General features: G+C 41.1%; 1 protein-coding gene across 2 annotated transcripts in view; it reads left to right on the plus strand.

Moving 5' to 3' along the window:
- Positions 1–21185, plus strand: part of ALKBH8 (alkB homolog 8, tRNA methyltransferase) — a 51574-nt gene extending 30389 nt beyond the window's left edge. For both annotated transcript variants that reach the window (XM_068425318.1, XM_068425319.1), the window contains exons 8-12: positions 4083–4189; positions 8418–8572; positions 9388–9653; positions 18564–18713; positions 20499–21185. In XM_068425318.1, the coding sequence (XP_068281419.1) occupies positions 4083–4189; positions 8418–8572; positions 9388–9653; positions 18564–18713; positions 20499–21068 (1248 nt within the window). In that variant the 3' untranslated portion in view covers positions 21069–21185. The remainder of the gene's footprint in view (positions 1–4082; positions 4190–8417; positions 8573–9387; positions 9654–18563; positions 18714–20498) is intronic.
- Positions 21186–22238: the final 1053 nt, after the last annotated feature.

A 22238-nucleotide genomic window follows, 5' to 3' on the forward strand; every position in this document is an offset into this window, starting at 1 on the left:
CATCTGTTTTGCATGTGGGAAACTGCTATGTAGGCTGATAATGTGTCTTTGCTCTCTGAAAATTCAGTAAATAATGTCAGAGACTTGAGAAGCATTCCACATTGTACTTTTTTTAGAGTATGTTTCGTCTAAGATAGTCTATTAACATCAAATACAAATTGCATCAGAGGCAAAGCTTAGAAAAACAATGTTGTCATTCCACACTGTATCTGTGAAATCCTTATCGACATTGTCCTTATAGCCCCGTTGCATTATTTCTGTTTTCTCTTTGGATCGTTACTTATTTGATAGACCATCTCCATCCTCCTGCTCTTTCATGAAGTGCAGTACCACTGCACTGGAAGGTGATGCAGACTTCTCATTCCCTAAGGAGTTAATAACCCCATACTTTCTTTCCTTTTTCTTTTAAGGTGTATTTTCTGGTATTTGCGTTTTGCTGTGTGTTATGCCACAGGAACAATGTTCGTGACGTGGGTGTCATTTTGCTTTCATGTTTAGCCATCCTTGAAAGCTGTTTACTGCTTCATGTGCTCCCTCGTCATGAGCACTCTCTTAAATAACCTGGCATCATGACAAGATATTTAAATCCACAAATAGGCATTATTGGCTGTTTGTTTCTTTCAGGTTTTTTGCTGTGTATATATAGAGACACACTTCTTCCATACAAAGAAGTTAAAGGTTGTATAAGATCAAAGCATCCACTATTTTTATTTTTGAATGTAATCCCTGGATGATGCACCATGGACTAGCTGGAAACTTGATCTTTATTGACTCTGCCACCTAAGAGAAAAAAGAAAATAGGTAAAAACGAAAATAGTAATTGGAAATGGCTCCTGTGGAGCAAAGCTGTCATGAAGGAGATTGATTCAGCAGCGGCAGAGTTGCTTTATTGATTATGAGTCCTTAGTAAATTAAAAAGAGGACCAAATGCGTTAATCTTTTATGTGCGTGTGTGTGTGACAGTGACAATTTAGAACGTTCTGCCAGGATGAAGACACATACAGGAGTGTGGGAATGCTATCTACTTCAGTCAGTAATAGGCTTTTCAGAGATAAGAACAGAGTTCTTCAAAAACCCTTCTGGGTTTTTTTTTAAGCGTTCAGGTGCAGTTATTCTAGATAAAGGAATGAAGCATAGGAATTGCACTAATTTTCTTCAGATATTCACAGTGGATTCCTTAAATTTCATTCACTATCTGAATTGCAATGTCAAATTTGTTGTTAATAGAAAAGGCGCAAAACTTTTAACATATTCTAGCTGAGGATCTCTGCTTCATAAGCAGGAGTCAGTTTTGGATGTGGACTTTTGACTCTTCCAGTTACTGCTAATTACTTAATGCCATTGCCCATTTGCAAGTAAATTAATCCTTTATTTATATTTTCCTCCCCAAATCATCATGGCTTGTTGTAAGGATGAAATTCGTTTAGAAGGGGAGCAGCCAAACAGTGTGAGATGATAGTATAGAAGCTTTTCCTCCAGAGAAAAGTAGGGAGCATAGACAGAGCTGGGATCCTGTGCTGGTGAGGACGAGACTTGACAGATGTTACAGAAATATTCTCCTGCTTTTCAGCCTCAAATTCTGCGCCATCAGAAATTTTGTTTCACATATTTCTTGTTGGCTTAGCATAGCTGAAATTCAGCCAGGAGGGCATGTTCTCCTCTTTTACTGTCTATTTTCCTGCCACTTCTGCCTGAAAATCCGGGTACCAGGGATAGTTTTGTGGCCTCTCTTCCCAATGTGCTATCTGTTATAGAGCACTCTGAACCTCTGCTATTTTGGATGCACAGTTGTTAACAGGACAGGGTTTGAGGAGCATCTTCTGTGAAGAGACTCTGGGGCAATGCAGTTGGTGGGGGGAAAAGGAATTGGAGATGCATGAGGTAAAGCAGTGGAGAACACATGGAGCTGGAGGATCTGTTTCCCACTGCTTCATATAGAGTCCCCAGCCTGGTGCTCAGAGAAGTGAAAGGGAACGAGGTCCTCTTCCAGGCCCTGGAGGGAGATGGGAACTGGAAGTGTAGGGGACCCCATAGACGTGTCCTCCTGGAGAAAGTGCAGTTCTTGATCATCTGCAAGAACAGAGCTTTGTAGCTACTACTGACCCAGAACGAGGGACAGTGGGGTAACTGAGCCTCCAGGAAGGAATCTGGACAGAGTCTCATGTTCAGTTTATTCTTCCATAATTCTGAAGAACCCAGTCTCTACCTTGTCCCATTGCACCTGTCCCCCAACAGCAGTGAGCCAGAGAGGCAAAAGGCAGACTGAGATATCATCTCACCCATTTCATCCAACCACTTCCCTCCCCACTTCTTTTAATGCTTTTCCTTTCCTTACTTGCTGGTCCTGATTAGTCATCCTCTGGTTTCTTTGCCTTCCCAGATAGCTACATCTTTTTACAGAGGCTTGCACCTAGTTGGGCTTTATGGGACAGTCTCCCCATCAGATCTCTGAAGCCACTGTGTTTTCTCCTTCTTTACTCCATGCTTCTTGGAGGATACCTATAAGAAATTGCTAAGTGCAAGGGAAGGAGTATATTAGCAAGTGGCTGCCATTCATCTATTTGTGTAGCTATTGAAGTGTTTCATAATCATTAATAAGAGCTTATAGGTAGGCTTTATTCCTGTTTCCCCATATCTCTCTTCCCCGTTCAGCCCCACTGTTTGTCATTGTCGTAATTTCTTGCCTTAAATTTAGATAGCTCAACAGAAGCTGTGTCACTCTGTGTGGGTGGTACTACAGCGTAAATAATTTTTTCCTAAAAATGTAAATGCCATTGTAGTTTGCTTCAGTGTACACAACATTAAATAGTAAATGCTGTTAAGTGGTAATTTGTAGTCTTTAAAAGTCTTGCTTATTCAGTCTCTGTCTCGTTTTTTGTGCTGAATGACTGACCATTGTACCACTGTTTTCTCTTTGTTAAATATATCTGTATGCAGAAGCAGAACTGCTTAATTTGTTTCAATCTGGCATATTGTAGTAAGTCTTCTTTTAAATTGCATACTTAGTGTTACAAATCAGGTGGCAGCACTTTCAAGGTGTTAATTCTCCAGTGTAGCTGGAGCCACTGACTTGAATAGTTTTTGACCACTTCTCTTTTTTGGTAAGTCTTCTGTAACTTGTTTGGCTTGCTTAAATGACCTGCTCCTTATTCTCCACAGCACGAGTTTTTCACATTTGGGAAATGTAAAAGGATAACATTCCTAGCCCAAGCAGAAGCAAAATGTATCTCTGCCATCTGGGCTGTGAAATTGGAATAAAGCTGAAAAGTGTTACCTCAATATATTGCCATGGCTAGAAGTGACAGATGGTGGCAAATAATAAAAGGATGGACTGGTAGTTGGCACGTTAGTCAGGATCTTGGGAGACTGTGTGTGCGTGTTGTGCTGCAAACCTCCAAGAACGTGGGCAAGTTGGAAATTATTTCTCTCACCTAATACTGGTTACCTAAATGTTACGTATCTGCTCTGAGTTAATTGTCTGAACTCAAACTGGTGTGAATGGATAGGCATTTCCAGAGGGTGTAGGGTCATTCCCCATCACTTAGCTCTACATTTCAGATTAGGATGGCTCAGTCTGTGGAGACACTTGTCTCTCTTCTGCATAGACTTCACAAAAAGACTGTAGCCGACTGCCTTAGCCCTGGTACCTAACTTTCAGATAGATGCCTGAGTTACAGCACATGAGCCCTCTCCTCTTACACAGTTGCCTTTAGTTGACAGGTAGTAATCATTTCTTACCTCACAGGCAGACAGAGATTAAATGGTGCTACGATGTTCTCAGAAAGAAAGCTATTACTGTGAAAAGAAAATAAACATATATATAAATATTTAGTATTTTAATTATCCATTTAGACACGTATATTTGTGACTGCCTCAGATTTTTGAACACAGTGCTGAAAGGGAGAGATCTTAAGGACAGAGACCCAGAAGCTTTCCCATCCCTAGGAAAGATGTAGCTGTTTCATGGCAATATTCTGATGAACACATTAAAGCGGCAAAGCTAGGACCTGAGAATGCCTGGCATGTATATGAAGCTCTGTAAGTCATGCTCATTCGTGGTGGCTGGTTCTGTTTCTTTTTAGATTGTGATGGATTTCAAACACCCTGATGGCCATACAGTGGCAATTATGCTGCCCCGATGCAGTTTATTGGTGATGACTGGAGAATCCAGATACCTGTGGACACATGGGTATGTGTAAGAGTCCCTACATTCTGACAGTAGAAGAATAATATGTTGTTTGTTTGCTTTGTTAATGATGTTCTGTATTTAAAATTGCTCTGAAAGAAACCAAGTCAAGTTTTATAATTATTATACATTTTCACTCCTCTGCTCAAATGCTGCTCAGGTTAAATTGAAAATATTGGAGGTTTTAGGAAGCTAATTGCCAGTCCCTGAGCTGCAGTTTCCTGCTCCTGTCACAAGTGAAGTTTTGCTCAGAAATCGCCCTCACTTACATCTGCTGTGTGAAAGTCTTCAGTGACTCTGAGCTGGCAAAGAATTGATTGTAGTGCAATTAGCTTCACCGTTCCTTTCTCTCTTTTCAGCCAACATCTTTTTCCATTGGATCACTTATGCCAAAGTCTTTAGAGAAGGGCTGGTTTAAGAGAGTGACTTCCCTGGCACAGAGGGCATGAGGATGACAAAGGGGAGTCTTCCAGCTGCTTTAGGGACACTAACTACTGATAATGCTGCATTGTACTGAGCAGGTTTGGGATCCTGGAGAAGAGTTTTCTTGAAATATGTCTTGAGGCTTTGCTTATTGTAGAGTTTAAATACATGCTTTTTAAATTGTGCACCACTGGGAGATACTTACAATAGGAGCGATGAAATTGGCAAAAAGGCTAAAATCTTGGCGAGCTCTAAGAGTGGCAGTAGTGCACTTCAGGACAATATGGAAACCCTTGTTTTGGACAGAAATGCCCATTGTAAGCGTTCCTTCCTTAGTTTGACCCAAGCTGTCACTGGTTGCAGCAGTCAATTGGAGAGACTAATTACATTCTGTGTAAATTAAGCCTCAAATTCTTCTATTGGCAAAAGATTTTCTGCCTTTTAATTTTACTGGTTAATTTGTATTGTGAAGAAAGGTGAATATGAACTCCCCAATGACCTTTACGTTGTTCATTTTTATAGAGCGCTTATACCACCTATATATTCCCTCATTAAATTAAATAGTTGTAAAACGCAGCTGGTACTTCTGACGTGCATCATCATAGAAGCCCAGGGCAGTGAAGAAGTCCTTTGGTTTTTGGTATATAAGACTGAACATGCATACCAGCGTTCTAAGCTTCTTACTCTGTCCTGTCAAATACTGTCAGTCGACCCTGTGCAACATGCTCTAGGTGAACCTGCTTTGGCAGGGGGTTGGACTAGATGATCTCCAGAAGTCCCTTCCAACCCTAACCATTCCATAATTCTGTGATTCTGTCTTTTGGAAGTGCTATCTACCACTCTAAGAACATAGCGCGGTTTCCATGTCAGTGACGTTGCTGGCCAAGGGAGCCGGGGGGCACCCCGAACCCCAGGCATAAGGCAGCTCCATGGGGCCTGGCTGGGGCCAGGTTTGGATGTCAGCCCGGGGGTCAAGGCCCGGATCAGCACAGACACAGCTGGGACACATCTAGGGGTGTAGCTGGGGCAGGGCCCAGTGGGGCAGCCTCTGTTTAAAAGTAGCTCACAGGGGAAGGAGGGGCAGCCCTTGCTGAGGCCTCTGGCTGTCTTCACGACAGCTTTCTCCAAGGCCAGCAGCTCTGCTCTGTCCAAGCTGGCCTTGGGCAGCCAAACCCCCAGGAGGGGGAAGGATGAATGCAGGGCAGTTGCAGTACTTGCCAGCAGGCATTCAAGTTGGGGTAGTGTACCTGCCTACTAAGAACTGGAATGAGATTATTACTTAACTCACTTGTACCTTCAAGTGATGGCTGTCTTTTGAGAACCAATGACTTAAACTACATTTAAAATGAAGATCCCAGATCTTTCTACTCATGTATAAGTTATTCCTGTCCCAGTGCTTGTCCACCTTTCCTAAAAATAGTTTTTCTATATATTTTTAAAAGCAGTAGTGGGTCAAGATACTCAACTGGAGTAGGGTTTCCATCATGCTAGCGCAGCATACTATTGTAATCAACAAGATTAATCATCTAGCGAGCAACTGTAGTTAATTCGCTTGCATACATAACGTCATGACGTATTTAAGATCATTTGTGATGCCTTTTATCTACTCCTCAGAAGTCAAATTAGAGAGGAAAATGTTCAGTTTTGGAATTATTCTGGAAATGTTTTCAATTTGTATATTTGGATGCCAAGGGAATAGGAGACTTCATTTTGACCCTGTTAACAAAGTGCACAGGAAAAGGACTTCTGTTCTCTCTGAAAGAGAAACATATGGTTAAGAAATAAGCTATGCAGTGTAACCAAGGAGAGCAAATGGTATGTGGTCTTTTTGTCTCACAGGTGAAAGTAAAATTACTGCTTTTCTGATGAGGTTTGTTTGTGATGTTTTTTCTGATGAGGTTCATTTTTGGTTGGGTAACCTGGCAAAATACCATTCCTGAGACTGCAATAGTAAAACAACTCTGTGCCAAGCAAGAGGATGTGCAGCATTTTATTTTTGACATTGGGAATGCTGTTTTTAGCCCAGCCTTTATCTAGAGTTCTTGCTTGTAGTATAGGCAAAAGGAAATTATGTAGGTTGAAAGCAGAACCTTGAAAAAGAAGACTTATTTCTGAAAATATTAGCTGCTATGCTTAGCTTATTGCTGCAGGTACAAAAGAAAATCAAATAGAAAATCTATGAACTCGGAATTTGAAGTTCTTCTGTCCGGGGAGTCTTGGGCATGCTCAGCTGATTATGTCATTATAGCTTCATTATCTTCCATGAACAAGGGAGTTCTTTATTAGATCCCATCCTTTCCATGGCTGCCTTTGGGAGATTTCCATTCTTGGGGCTGCTCAATGTCTCCTTTTTGCAAAATCTAGATGTCTAGATGGAGCTTCCTGATTTCCAGACAGCCAGGACCTGCACTCTTTCTCCCTGTGACTGGATTAGAGATCAGCTTCCCTGCAGTAGGCAAGATGGTATACAGGAATGCTGATCAGGCTGCAGGCTGCCTTCTCAGCATTCAGATCGTTCTTGGTTAAGTACAGGCACTGGTCAACAGTTCCATGTGGCCTGCAAAAAAGTTCCAGTAGCAATTTGAGATGAGACTGAATGCTCTGCTTTATTAAAAGATGTAAGACTTTTTTCCCCTTTTGGCTCAACCTATGAGGGTTAAACTCAGCTAACCAATATGGAAGTCAGCTTTATACTGAGAGTTTGTCCTGCTGAGAGTCAAATACTTCGAAGTCAGCAGCTCTGAAGGGGCTTCACTGAGAGGCCAATTCCTTAGAGATTTTTTTTTCTTGTGGAAATTTCTACATTCATCTCCTTGATGACTAAGTTCAGGAAGCATTTCAGTGTGACAGTAACAGCTTTGAAGTGCTAAGCTATTTCCCTGAAGAGATTCCATTTTGTTCCAAGGGTATCTACTTTTTTCCATGTGCAAGTGATGGGAAACTACATGTGAGTGCAGCTGTTTCTCTTCTCTTGTGTTTTACATTTTACTTTCTCATTTTCCTCTTCTCAACTTTGAGAGAGATCTGTTTGTAGAGCTATTAAAAATCCTTGGTTTTGGTACCTTTTCGTAATGTAAACCTCTTAATAAAATCATTTGAAACTTTTGCGACCCTAAGAAAGTTCTAAATCGCTTTCATTTTATGAACGTTGTGCTTGCAAAAATGTTTTTGCGTTCCATTAAGAACTGTGCCAAATCCAGAAGTAGCTTGAGAAGCTCTGCTCTCAGTTTGCTTGCTTGGTAGATAGATTTTGGTCAAGAAAGATCTACAGCAGAGCTTCTCCCTTTAGGTGTTTTAGCAAAACTCCTGAGTGCTGCATTCTTTGCATCTTCTGTTGTCAATAAATGGAAGAGCAATTCTGTTGCACAGCAGAATTCGTTGGAGAGGCCCCTTTGTAACAGGAAACTTCAATCTGCTAATGTAGAGCTCAGCCAATTCTATGCTTTTATACCCATAGCCACCATTTTTAGTAGTGTATTTTATCTTTAACAAATATATTTTTATATAAATAAATATATTTAAAAAAAATTCCTAGGAAGATAAATAATCAAACTTGATGGAAGGAAAGGAAAGGAGGGAAAGGAAATGCAATTGAATAACACTTTAATTAACGTCATTAGTTTATGTGTCAGCTCCTCCTTTTTTCTCTGAAATTGAATAAGTTGAAAACTGAGAAGCAGCATTACATTAAATATGTTGTAATCACACTTTTCACAGTATGTAAGAATTGCCTTCTTATAAGGATGGATTGTTTTTTTTTTCTGATGCAAACTGAATTATTCTTTTATTTGGTGTAACTTTGTTTTAGGATTACACCCCGAAAATATGATATCATTCAAGCGTCTGAGCTTGGGCAAAAAGTTGGAACAGTCACTGCTGATGTTGGAGATTTGACACTAAATCGAAGGGAAACAAGGACATCATTTACATTCAGGAAAGTGAGGAGAAGCTCTTGCAATTGCAGTAAGTGTCTTCAAGTCAAAATTGTTATTTATCACCAATAAGTAAGTTTGGGTTTTTTTTGAGCAAACCAGTTTATCCCTTTGGGTAGTTTTGGCAGTCCTGGTAGCCATTCCTGAATGGCTCAGGGTTAGGTATACTGTATGGCTTGAATTGGTTGCATCTGTGTGGTTGCTGGAGTTTATACAGGAAGGCATTTGGCTTGGTCCAGAGCCAGGCAAGTAATTTGGAATCTTGCATTTCATTGGGACCTCAAGTGCCAGCATAATGTAACAGAATAGAAGTAGCTACTATTCTTCAGGTTCCCGTCAGTTTTGGTTGATTTTTATTTGAATGGGACTGTAATTTTGTGATAATAAGTACATTAGAGAAGGAGAAGCAGTCAGATCTGCAGTGATAGAGCCATGTAAGAGCCTTAGAGCAGTACAGTTAGTAATAGATATGTGGGTCAATGATTACATGGAATTGAAGTCCATTTGTGCCCTCAGAACAGAATTTCAGAGGCTGAATTGCAATGATGTTACGAGCTTTGATATTAGGGGCACTGTCTCAGTTTTGAAAACATAAACCTCGTTAACATAGCAGGATGAAAGATCTCTGCAGACAGCCTCTAGTACACGTGGGCAGGTTGCTTGTTTTAAGGTCATCAAAGACTTCTGTAGTTTGACCTGCATTTCAGTTTTTAAAAAGTAAGGGAGGAATGAAACATTTTTTGCATTTTAATATTTAACTTTTAATTTTATTTTGCTAAATAAGTTTAACCAACAAGGAATGACTTTAAAAAATTCTATTGTTTGTGTATCTGTTGCTGTATCTAGTTTACTCATCTGTCTGTGATAGCCAGAAAGGACAGCAAAGACAGGTACAGCCTTCATTTCCCCACAATGAGATGGAGGCCTTGAAGCTGGAGCAAGAATATGTACACAAGGTGTATGAAGAGATTGCCACACACTTCAGCAGTACCAGGCGTAGCCCATGGCCCCGAATTGTGGAGTTTCTCAGGTCTCTGCCAAAAGGGTCGATAGTGGCTGATGTTGGTTGTGGTAATGGGAAATATCTAGACATCAATAAGGATTTGTACATGGTAAGTAGTAGCTACTGTCATTTGTTTTCATTGGTACTAGTGTTTATTCCATTGTGCAGTTGTAACATGTTGGAGCTTCAGTTGTGGGAAGAGTGCCAAGAACACAAAGCTGTTTCCTGATCCAAGATCAATTACCAATTGTGTTAGGTTTCCACATCCATTCGCTATGTGCATTACTCTCTTCTTTTTTCAAAGCCACTTTTCCTGTGCAAGTCAAAATACGTTCATAAAAAAAAATAGTAATGGGTGCAGTGGGTTGAAAAATTGTAACAGATGCTTTAGGCTTTGTTGTTGTTGAATAAGCTTATTATAAGGGAAAATGATTGGGCAGTTTGAATGCTCCCAACAAGTTTTTCACTTGGCTGGTGGATAGGGAATGCAATGTACATGTCCCTGAAATCTCCATGGGCAGTACTACTTTTCATATATCCTCTTGAGTTCCCTTTGCCCTGGTGGCGTGGCTCATTTGTGAATGATGTCATGTTTGGCTGTCCCACCTCTGACTCTGTGCATAGGCCCAGTAAATACACCGACATAAAATTCACGGTGAAGTCTCAACTTCAGCACAGATTTCTGGCCTTTCTCTCATTCCCTTTTCTTCACTTTTAGACAGTTCTGACATAATTCTTGCTGATGTTCTCACCACCTTCCCTGTCTCACAGTCTGTACTTAGCCCAGTTTTACTTCTCTCCCTTCCTATCAGGGAGACATGAAGCACATACAAATATGAACCAAGAGATAGTTTTTATTGCAAATATTTCAAAGACTTTTTCGCAAGGGTCAAACTTCCTGTTGTTTTTACCCAAAAGAAATCTTTCTGAGAGGTGTGCGTTATGCTATCTGCTCTCCCCTGTTCCAGAACCATCTGATTCTTTCATGTGCTTGTACTGTGAAACACTTTGAAATCGTCTAAGGCAAAACATTCATTATTAATAATAAAAGTCAGACTTGTTTGTCTGTTGCAGGAGTTTCTGTCCTGCTATTTATATTCAGCTATAAAACATAAGTTGTTATTTACAGGCCTGTTTTAGTAATGGATTTATTTCCATTACTGTTCTTATAAGCTAGAACAGAATCCACTGATTTATAAGTAGGCATGTTTATGCCTGACTGCTGTAGTCTGAAAATAATTATTGATGTTCAGTACATTTTAGTCTTTCACTCCTGACTGCTGTAAGGAAAATCAGCAAACCTAACTAGAGAGCAGAAAAGTTTATCAGGGTACCATGAAGGTCACCTGGTCCTAGAATGAATTTGGTAAATCGCTATTGTGTAGTTTTGTGGAAGGCTTTTAAGGCAAAATCTCTGCAAGATCTTGTGTTGAGAAATTGCCAGCACCAGTCTGTTTTCTGGAGCCCACAGTTAACCAACTAAGGGAAAGAAAGATCGCATATCTACTGGCAATCAAATGAAAGCCACCCCTCTCCCCTGTTACTTTAGAAGTTACCTCATTTGATATGTGCCTGCAGGAGACATCCAAAATTGAAAAATAACAGTGAAAGGGAGGAAACTTTTAAAGAAGCAGCTGAGACTGCGAATTGCTTCATTCAGTTGGCCTCCCTTGACGATTTATTTTCTACCGGTGACAACTAGTTCTTCTTGGTTGGAGCTAGGCTCCAGACTTTGCATTTGCTTATTTTCATCTGCAGACTAGCACAGTCTCAGGAGGATGGATGTGACTGCTTCTTTCTACTGTATTTTTTTTATATGTCAGCCCAAAACAGGTGTATATTGTGTTTACAGATGTTTTTAAACTTTTGACAGTCACAGAAATAGCAAAGTACTTAAAGTAGTACCTTGCTTCAAATAATAGCCATTACCAGTTGTTTTAGAGGAGGATGCCCCCTCCCTCGAAGTGTTCAAGGCCAGGTGGGATGGGGCTTTGAGCAACCTGGTCTAGTTGAAGGTGTCCTTGCCCGTGGCAGGGAGGTTGGAACTAGATGATCTTTAAGGTCCGTTCCAATCCAAACCATTCTATGATTCTGTGATAATTGTCCTGATGATTTTTTTGTGCATCTTCCTCTAAAGCAACAGGTAATGGCTCTTATTTGAAGCAAGGTACTACCTTAAATACTTCGCTATTTTGTGACTGTGGAAGTGACTGGTGTCAGTTCTTTATTTTCTGGATTCTGATTTATAGGAAATCACAGAATCAACTAGGTTGGAAGAGACCTCTGGGATCATCGAGTCCAACCTTTGACCTAACACCACTGTGTCAACTAGACCATGGCACTAAGTGCCACATCTAGTCTTCTCTTAAATACCTCCAGGGATGGTGACTCCACCACCTCCCTGGGTAACCCATTCCAATGCCTAATAACCCTTTCTGTGAAGAAATTTTTCCTAATGTCTAACCTGAGACACTCAGGTGAGACACACCTGAGATCAGTACTCATGTATTCCTTAATGGGATTGTTACCTCTATTCCCTTGCTGTACTGTTCTATAGGAAGCACTGTACAGCAAGTGTTAGCGATGTACCAGTATTATTACTGGTAGCCCATCTCCTTGGTACGGTGACTGTGTTGGATGAGTCAGCCTATTCAACTGCTCTTTTTATCTGAGGGAGAAAGAAGCAGTCTTTTCCACTTTTTGTTGTCCTCCTGGGTTCTTACTTGGGCTCAACAGAAAGGTTTGATTATACGGGACTCTTTCTCAAATCGTGTTACTTCTATTTACCAGGGCCTGGGCATGGATCCAAGGGTGAGGGGTTAAGGAATATGCATTGTGTATCAGGTGCATCGTTGGGATGAGGAAAGTGCTCTCTAGATGCAGGGCATCAGTTTCCTTCCTCCTTTACTCCTCTTGACTTGGGGGCATAAAATCCAGGCAGAAACGTAAATTGCTGCAGCATTTCCTTCACAGCAATTGCTGTGGCTCTTGGTAAGTTTTTATGCCCAGTGCACTAGAGCTCTTAGCCTATATCCTGTTGGGAAAGAAGCAATAAAGCAATGCTGTGAAATTAGGAGTTATTTAGGGGTTAGGTAGAGCACTGTCAGTACAGCCCTGTAGTTTGGTATGTTTTGACTGAGAAATACTGAAAACCTGAGGCAAACACTTTCTGAAGGCAAGAGATGTTGTATAAAGGTTACTGTGCATTTTTAGACAGGATACTTTAAGTAGCAGCGCTAATGGTAGATCAAAGCTAAGGTAGCTCTCGTGATGGTTTTAATCTTCAGGCACTGTCTGAAAATATCGCCACTGTGGCCTGTGCTGTTGTATTTGCTTCAGTTTCTTTGGATGATTACACGTAGCCTTATCTACTTGAGTTTGGTTGTGTGACAATGAAATGCACCTGAGTCCAGCTATGCTCAATGAAAACGACAGTGCTCTAATGGCTGCATTATTCTAACACAGTGAAAAAGCAGCAATTTCACGACAAACAGAAATTCAGGTTAAGAATGTTTGAGAGATGGAATCCAAGTCTGATTTTAGGGTTTTTTTTGCACAATTCCCTCCCCACCCAGGCTCATTTGGGGGAATTATTTTAACAGTTTATATTTAAGTGCTTTCAAGCTTAATATTAATATCTTTAAGCAGGGCTTTTATTATTACAGAATGCTACATTTCAGCCTTACCCATCCCCCCATCACCACAAGGATTTCATCTCAGAGCCAGCTGACATCATTGCAATGTATCTCATCAGTGTTTATGAGCTTTAGCTCTGTCTCCCAGTTGCCAGTGTTCAGGTAGGTATGGTGATGTGTAAATCCCCACAGGAACCTTCAGCATCCTCACGGGGCTAGGGTGTGAGTGAAAGACACTGAAGCCTTTTAATTTTGTGGTTTACGCACGGTGGGAAATCCAGTAACAAACAACTGAAAATGCCATTAGGTAGATATTTTTTCTTTATATATAAAGAAATTACTCTCCCTGCTAGAATACTGATGCTAGGAAGAAAAATGTTGGCAACGTAGGAGCCCAAACGCTTGGCTTTAATAGAGACATTCCTATTTCTGTAGTGTGCATCATTCAAAGGTGATCAGTAATGTTGCTTGTATTTCACGTTACCTTGTGAGATACCCTTTTGCTGCGAGATGTGCATCTCTTTGTTTTCTGCATTACTGTCTCAAACTGGGATCTGCTGGAACTGTATAAAAGTTTGATTTTGCCAAGGTGAGGAAAGAGAGGGTGAAGATTTGCTGCAGTATGGTTGCATAATGGTGGGTGGGTTTTAGTTACGCTGGGTCCGTGTTGATTGAGAATAGATTCTTATCCGAAGGACTTAGTAGTGGGAAAAGCAGGAAGGACAAAACTAACTGGCAAAAGTATATTTGGAGCCAGTTCACTGTATTTTAGTGATTGGAGGGCAAGGCAGAGGAACCTTTCCTGCCCTTCTCTCTCAATGAGTAGGAGTCATTAAAATGACGGGAGATTGGGATGACGAGAGCTCAGAAGGAACTTGGCATCAGCAGCACAAAACCATAATGAACGCTGAACTGCTCAACTTGGTTCTGACGCTTTGTCATTGAGAAATGAACTTCACGTTTTAGACACAGCACTTTGTTTCCACAGACACCTTGAATGTACGCAATGGAAAACCAGAACACTACGTGAAAGGAATGCTAAAGGCCTGACGCAGACCAACTGGAGCAAGGAGATTTGTCTGTCTTGCTGTGGCTGTGCTGCTGTCTCTTTTTCTACGTATGTGGCTGTCTGCTGGAATGTAATTTGGTTCCTTGAGGCTCTCATGCTATTAGTTATAGCTGAGATGTTTCTCCGGGGAGCCACATAATTCCATTTGGCGGCTGGATTTCAGAATTAGATGTCGTTTTCTTCATCAGTTTGTAATGTGCTGAATCAATCAGGTTTCCAAATACTTAAACGAACTAATTCTACCAGGTAGAGTTAGTTATAATGAGATAACACAGGAAGAAAATAGATAATGGTAGGCAATGTTGACCTGTCTTTACCTTTCTTTATTTAAGCTTGCAAGAGGATTTATCTCTTGCAGATTTGCAGCACCATTACAAAGCAAGCTATCTATTTAGTGTCTTTTGCCACCTAACGATCTTTTCCAAACCTCTGCATTAAGTAGATTTTATGAAACTTAGTTTAGCTACTCCTGGCTGAAACGGTGGAGGTGAAGGTGCCTGGGAATGCAAAGGAGCAGGATGGGATATCTGCCCGTGTTACCCCGTTCCCAGGAAGCCAGTGCAGAGCTGCTGCAAACTCAGACAAATCACAGGTGCTACATTTGTTTTTCCCTTCCCTTATCCTCTTTTATCTTAGTCTGTTTTGATACTTCCATTAGTCTAAAGGTTAGTCTATGCCAGAATGACAATACACTTTTGCCTCTTTCCTAAGTTTTGTGTTTGCTGGGGTCCTAGTTGCAGAGTTACGGGCCTCCATACTCATACAGATTTCCTGGCTTAAAACAAGAGTTGGATGCAATTAGTGTTTATCCAGATACAATGAAAATCAGTGTCTGAAATCCCTGTTAAAAATGTAAGTGGATTCTGAGCACCAGTACATAGGTGTCAGTGGGCACTTTGGAGCTCCTGTGAGCTATTGTCCACATCACAAAAAGCAGTGAAGAGAGAGGTGGAGGTACCTGCTGAATGTGGGGAATGGCTGCCTGGAATAAAATTTGGGAAACCTGAGAAGCCAACCTCCTTTGGGGAAATACTAAAAGGTGTAGAGCAGCTTGGTGAGAGGTGGTCTTGCTAAGAGGTGGATTCAGCAGAATTAGTCAGCCATGCTATTTGAGATGTATATGAGAAATTAGGAGATTTGAGCAAGGAATTTGATTTTGAAAACTGGGAAAATTAATATAAGAAATGACTGAGAAGACTCACAGATAATAAGAAATAGAGAACCTTAAAAATTTATACAGCTTGGCTCACCAAGAGATGTACTAGATTCTGTTGGTTTTGGATACTGACCTAACAGTAATTCGTCTACCTATCTCCACTATTCTAGAAGAGATGTCAGCAAGGACAGTACCCTGTGCTGAGCATCAAAATTAGAGATATGAACTCGCAAAAATTAAAACATTCCAGTTAAATTTTGAGAGTTTTAAAAAATGTTTTGATTACATGTTTAATTAGAGAGATAAAAATAAATGTGTTCTAAATGAAAATATTATTTTGAACTGTTTTCTGTAAACGAAGCTTCATCACATCAAAGCTGCTATGTGCTTCAGAATGTAGAAATCAGTTAGTAACAGAATTGGGAAAAGTTGAGTTTGGGATCTCTGCCCCTTGCTGTAAATGTTTTCTATACTCATAAAAATCATAGGCTCATTTTCCAGCTGTAAGCTGGCATTGCGCCACTGAAGTTAGCTGCTTTTTGCTAGCATATTGTTTTCTAAGCGACTGAAACCAATGTATTTTGGTTTCTTATGAATGCATGTTTCTTGTAAGCTAGAAAATGCAGGAATGTGGGGATTATAATTCTTTTAAAATATCATGCAGAGATAATTATAGTAAGGATGCTAAATTTGTTTAGCGTCAGCACCAGGCATAACTGTGCTGACTCCTTGTGTTCAGCATTTATGCATATATGCATAGCACCTATTATAATGTTTACATTTAAAACCACGTTAAGTTTTAGCCTAATATACCTATTTTAGAATAACTGTGCGTTCAGATTGAACCATTTCAAGGTCTCCATTTTCACTGCGGAACAGAATCTTTTTGCTTTGGATGTAGGTTCACTTTAATAAGTATGACAATACAAGTAAGCCTGACTTCGTAATTATTTGATATAATTTAGATACAAATGAGGACTTCATATTCTGGCAGTCACGCATTTGTTCTCATTCTCAGTTCATTGGGTTTCATCAACATACAGTGTAGTCCTTCTCAAGGTCATTTTGGGAGGGGAGGATTGAGTTCCATTATCCAGCCCGTTTTTACTATATGTGCAGGGCCAAATCAGTTCTTTCTGGGAAAGCTTGTTGTCAGTTGAAGTTGCAAGTATTCTCCTCCCGGCTTCTGCCATCAGTGAATTTGGTCCTTGGAGTTTTATTAAATACTGCACGCTGATGTCTTAATTGCAAAAGTAGTTGAAGGCATTGGTAATGAGGCGTGGAATCTCTAACATGCAGGTTGTCAGCTAAATCCATTCCATGATGAGAGTAATTTAAAGACACTTCAGTTGGCTTCCAGTGTGAAATGATGGGGATTTATGTTTACTTACAAGTAAACAAGAGTTTCCTTTTTTTATTCATAAATAATACAATTCACTCAGTGCTTCAGTAAACATGGAGACAAGGCCAAGGAATAAATGGGAAGAAGGCAACGCTGTGATTGATCTTTTCAGCTCTGTTTAGAGCTAATTGGCAGGATAATATGTACATACTCATAGTACTGTTTTCTGGAGGATTATCTTGGGCTGTCAGGTTGGCATTTTCACAACTGTTTCATTTACTGTGGACCAAAGGTCAGGGACCTGACTAGAAAGCAGCTCACCTGGAAGCTCTCAGGACATATGACTGGAACAGAATCCTGGTTTTCTTCAAAACTGTGATGGTAGACTGAAAGCTAAAATGATTTGAACCGATAAATGGACAGTTGTGATGGAAAATAAATATATTTTCATTAACCATTGCAAAAGAGATTTTTAATTTTAGTGGTACTATTGTCTCTGATGGGTTGATTAACCAGAGCAAGTTTGCTATCCTTCTTGCATCAAGGATGGTTCTGTAGTCTTTCTGTGTTAAGTGCAATAAACACTGTCAGCAGTAATTATTTAGGATTCTGAATCTATTCTCTGCTATCTGCTTGTTACTGATCATTGAAAACAAAAATAAATTTAATATTCTCATGTGAGCTGAGTTTGATATGTGACTTGGTAGCAGGGTTTTGGTTTAAGTATTTGAAGTGTGTGGCAGACATAGAATCACAGAATCACAGAATCAACCAGGTTGGAAGAGACCTCAGGGATCATCGAGTCCAACCGTTGCCCTGACACCACCCTGTCGACTAGACCATGGCACTAAGTGCCATGTCCAGTCTTTTCTTAAACACATCCAGAGATGGTGACTCCACCACCTCCCTGGGCAGCCCGTTCCAATGTCTAATAACCCTTTCTGAAAAGAAATTCTTCAGAAATGAAAATGAAGGTGGTGCATGCCTTGCTCTGTTTGTTCTTTCAGAAGGGTCTTGATCAGTTTGGATTTATTGTTTTTATGCAAGCATGTAAAAAACATCTTCTACATGCTTTTTCTTACCATCTTTGACCTGGACACTGGGCAAGGTTCAAAGCAGAAAAAAAGAAACATTTTATGAGGGGTCCTGAAATTATTCCAAGGGGTCACTTCATTTGGACTGTACAGAACCTTGGAAAATTATGTTGTGCTTAAATTTTTGTGGATTGTGATACTGAAGGTGAAGAGGACTATATCTGAGCACTTCTTTACTTATACTGAAATGACAAAACCTGGGTGATCGGTGAAGCTGTGTGAAATACTTCAGCGATGCCACCAAAGTCACCAGATTGTCATCTACCCTTGTAGAGCTTTTGTGAGTTCAGTATTTGGCTGCTTTAAATGTTGTCAAGTTACAAATGGCAAGTAAAAGGAAAAGAAAATACTAAGGTTAGGTTAGGTCACCTCTCATTTTGCTGGTTTCAAGATACCTTAAGAGCCGGTTTTGAGGAAAAGTTAGGTTGAAACCTGTTGTGTCTTGAGGTGGTTCAAAATGTGCTGTAATGAGTTATCTAATATCCAGTCTGCCATCTTTGTTTTAATTAAGCATCAGGTTTTTTTCTTTTTGTCTATATCTGGGAACCATATATTCCTCTTTCTTAAGGCTATTGTCTCACACTCGCTCTCATTTTTATTTTAAACTATATTACCTCAGTAGGAGACTGTGATGACTCTTACTGTAAGCATCAAGTGAAAATAATTTTAAAGTCTTGTAATGATCCTCTTACGAAAAGCTTAATGAAACACTTTCTGTTGTAGGTTGGCTGTGATCGCAGCAAAAACCTGGTGGATATTTGTGGAGAAAAAAATTTACAAGCTTTTGTCTGTGATGCTCTGTCGGTGCCAGTCCGCAGTGGTTCTTGTGACGCCTGCATCTCGATTGCTGTAATCCACCATTTCTCAACAGCAGTAAGTCACCCCGCTCTGTGAACAAGGTCAGAACAAGGGAAAGTGCAGGATTTTGCACCTGGGACATGGCAACCGTAGATGTACATACAGACTGGGGAACGAGAGGCTGGAGAGCAGCCCTGCAGAAAGGGATCTAGGGGTTCTGGTTGACAGTAAGTTGAACATGAGCCAGCAGTGTGCCCTGACAGCCAAGAGGGCCAGCCGTGTCCTGGGGTGCATCAAGCATAGTATTGCTAGCTGGTCGAGGGAGGTGATTGTCCTGCTCTACTCTGAACTGCTGCGGCCTCACCTTGAGTACTGTGTGCAGTTTTGGGCGCCACAGTATAAAAAGGATATGAAGATACTAGAGAGTGTCCAGAAGAGAGCCACAAAGATGGTGAAGGGTTTAGAGGGGAAGCCGTATGAGGAGCGGCTGAAGTCACTAGGTCTGTTCAGCTTGGAGAAGAGAAGACTGAGGGGAGACCTCATTGAGGTCTATAATTTCCTCACAATGGGAAGTGGAGAAGTAGGTGCTGACCTCTTCACCCTGGTGACCAGTGACAGAACTCGAGGGCATGGCCGGAAGATATGCCAGGGGAGGTTTAGATTGCATATTAGGAAAAGGTTCTTCACCCAGAGGGTGGGGGAGCACTGGAACCGGCTCCCCAGGGAAGCAGTCACGGCGCCAAGCCCGACAGCATTCAAGAAGCATTTGGACAATGCACTCAGACACATTGTGTGAATTCTGGGGCTGTCCTATGCTGGGACAGGAGTTGGACTTGATGATCCTTGTGGGTCCCTTCCAACTCAGGACATTCTATGATTCTATGAATGTTATAAAAAAAAAACCAACCTGCTAGTTTGGTCTCATGGAAGCAAAAGGGAAGAACAAAATGGGGGGAAATCGAAGGTTTGCACTTGGTGTAAGCAGTTGTCAGAGCAGAGTTAAACTCTTGTGCTGCTGCTGCTGCTTAGAGTTTCTCTTCACATTCTCCCTCTGCTTCTTGGGTGCCCTTGCTCCTACTGGTGCTTTGATCTAGGTATTTGTGTTTCATTTTCATCTGCTTAGGATTAATGACACCGGAGAAGGAGGCTCTGCTTTGGGAGTCAAGGGATATGTTCCTGGCTCAGATCTTGAGCAGATCTCATGTTTTTTGTTGTGTTTTGTTTTTTTTTCCTCTGTGCCTTCATTGTCCATCTGCAAAGAACAGCAGGGACACTACTCGCTAGTCTGCTGTATTTCTTGGGCTGTGTATGCTTCTTCTGGCAGGAACCGTGCAATTCTAACAAGTTTTTAGGCCATGGAGCCGTAATCTGAGGTGGGGCCCAGTGGTCTCTCCATGCCAGAAATATAGTAAATGTTTCTAAATGCAATATAGCAAAGTAGGAAGAAGTCTGTTTTGAAGAAGGCTGACATATCTTTGGGTGATCAGAGGACCTGTGTTTAAGCTGTAAATCGGACCCTTCAGCTGCAAATTTAGGGTGTGTATCATCAAGTGTGGTAAATCTGAATCTGGGATTTTAGATATTGAACAACCTTCTTGAAGAGGCATGTGTCATTTCTAGCTGGCTGATACATCCAAGAAATCCTGCTCAGCACAGCACTATTTTCAAATGGAAAGAGATTGTGTTCAGGAAAATGTCTTGACGTGCATAGTAATGGACTATATTATGAGTGAAAATGAATAGTGTAAAAAATTCCTCTGATTTTTATTGTATCTTGGGGGGGACAGTAAGGAGGAATTGCTGCCATTCCATTGTGCTGTCTTTATGTACTAGCTTCACAATTTTTTTTTTCCTTTATAGGAGAGGAGACTGGCTACTCTCCGTGAACTAGCTCGGCTTCTAAGACCTGGTGGAACGGCACTCATTTATGTCTGGGCAATGGAACAAGAATACAAAAACCAGAAGTCTAAATACCTTAAGGAAAAGAATGGTAGTAAAGACAAAGCAGAGGAGATCAATGCTGGCATGGCGCAGAGACCACTTAGTGATCAATTGCCTGACAGCAGCAGCCAAGACTCGGCATGTCCTGACCAACTCTTTAATGACTTGAAGGACGAAGGCTGTGATGCAAAGCCAGTAGCAGACTCCAGACTGCCTGTTCACACTAACCGAACCTCCTTTAATTCTCAAGATTTGCTGGTTCCCTGGCACCTGAAAGGTGGCACTAAAAAGAAAGGGGAAAGCGTTGATACAGTGTTGTTTCCAGCTGGCTCCAAGGAATCACAAGAACTCAGCCCTGTTTTCCACCGCTATTACCATGTGTTCTGTGAAGGGGAGCTGGAAGCAGCGTGCAGATCTCTGGATTGTGTGAGGGTTCAAAAGAGTTACTATGATCAGGGAAACTGGTGTGTGGTTTTAGAAAAGTTGTAGTCTGTGGTGTTTCCTCCGCTATCTGTGGTGTTTTGTTTGTTTTTTACAGTGTGAAAGATTTTTTAATGCAGGCTGCAGCTGTTACCTCTTTTAAAATAGCAGAATAAAGATTTTTTATGGAGTTAATAACAGTAACTAGCACTGTGTGCATATGTTAACAAAATAATGGCCAAACCCAGATAGTACCTCTGCAGAGTGTTTATTTTACTTTTGTGAATTACAGCAAAGAGGATTAAGTGGGAGAATACTGGCCCTGGAAATCACTAAGGCCAGTGTTGAGCCTTTAAAGACAAAGGGCCTGGTTCTCCCTTCTCTTATACCAGTTTATGCTGGTGTAGCTGTAGTGGCATCCCTGCAGCCCACAGCTAACTGAAATGGAGCTCTGGGCAGGAAAGGTAAAGCTGTTTGCTGTATAAAACTGTGTGTCAGTTTTACACAGCTGGAGGGAATGAATGGCATGTGAAGCAGTTTAGCTGAAGAGTTGCCTGAAGTTCAGTCCTGCCTGTTTTGGTGTCTGTCGGGGGTCACAGATCTCTTTCAGTGTGGAATGTATTCTCTTGGTTGTGGTAATAGTGGTTTCCTCAAGGGGAACTGGAAAGCCAGTGGGGATACCACAGCCCTTTTTCTCTTCCTTGACCCTCAAGAACCCACAATTCATGCTGTCACTCCCTAGATTTCTCTAGCAGTAGATCTACTTGGCATTACGTACTGCTGAGAAAGCTGCCTACTAGACCATAGTGTTGTTTGAAAGCTCCTCTGAGGTTGCCCAGCTGGAATACCCTGACCAGCTCTGCTAAACACTTGCCTTTCTGTGACCACAGGGCTCTGTACCTGTAGCACCAGGGCTCGTGGTGTGGGGTGACAGCTCAGATGCCCCTGGGAAAAAAAAAAAAAGAAAACGGGAAAAAGATTAAAGTGAAGGCAATATTGGTGCACATTTTCTGCAGGGTAGTTGCAACCCCTAAATGTTGGCAGTGGAACAAGTTTTATTTATTGTACTTCAGAACAACAAAGAACTGGAGTAGAGAGGAACTGATGCTGGGCTGGCTGACTCACAGTAGCCGTTGCTGCCATTGCCTGCAATGACTAGCACAATTTATTTAACGTAGCTCTTGTGCTATCAAAGGAGCGTGCCACCTGCAATGCACTTCCAGAATTAAAATATAATGG

This window comes from Nyctibius grandis, chromosome 2 (genome assembly GCF_013368605.1).
Source record: "Nyctibius grandis isolate bNycGra1 chromosome 2, bNycGra1.pri, whole genome shotgun sequence".
NCBI classification, from domain to species: Eukaryota; Metazoa; Chordata; class Aves; order Nyctibiiformes; family Nyctibiidae; genus Nyctibius; species Nyctibius grandis.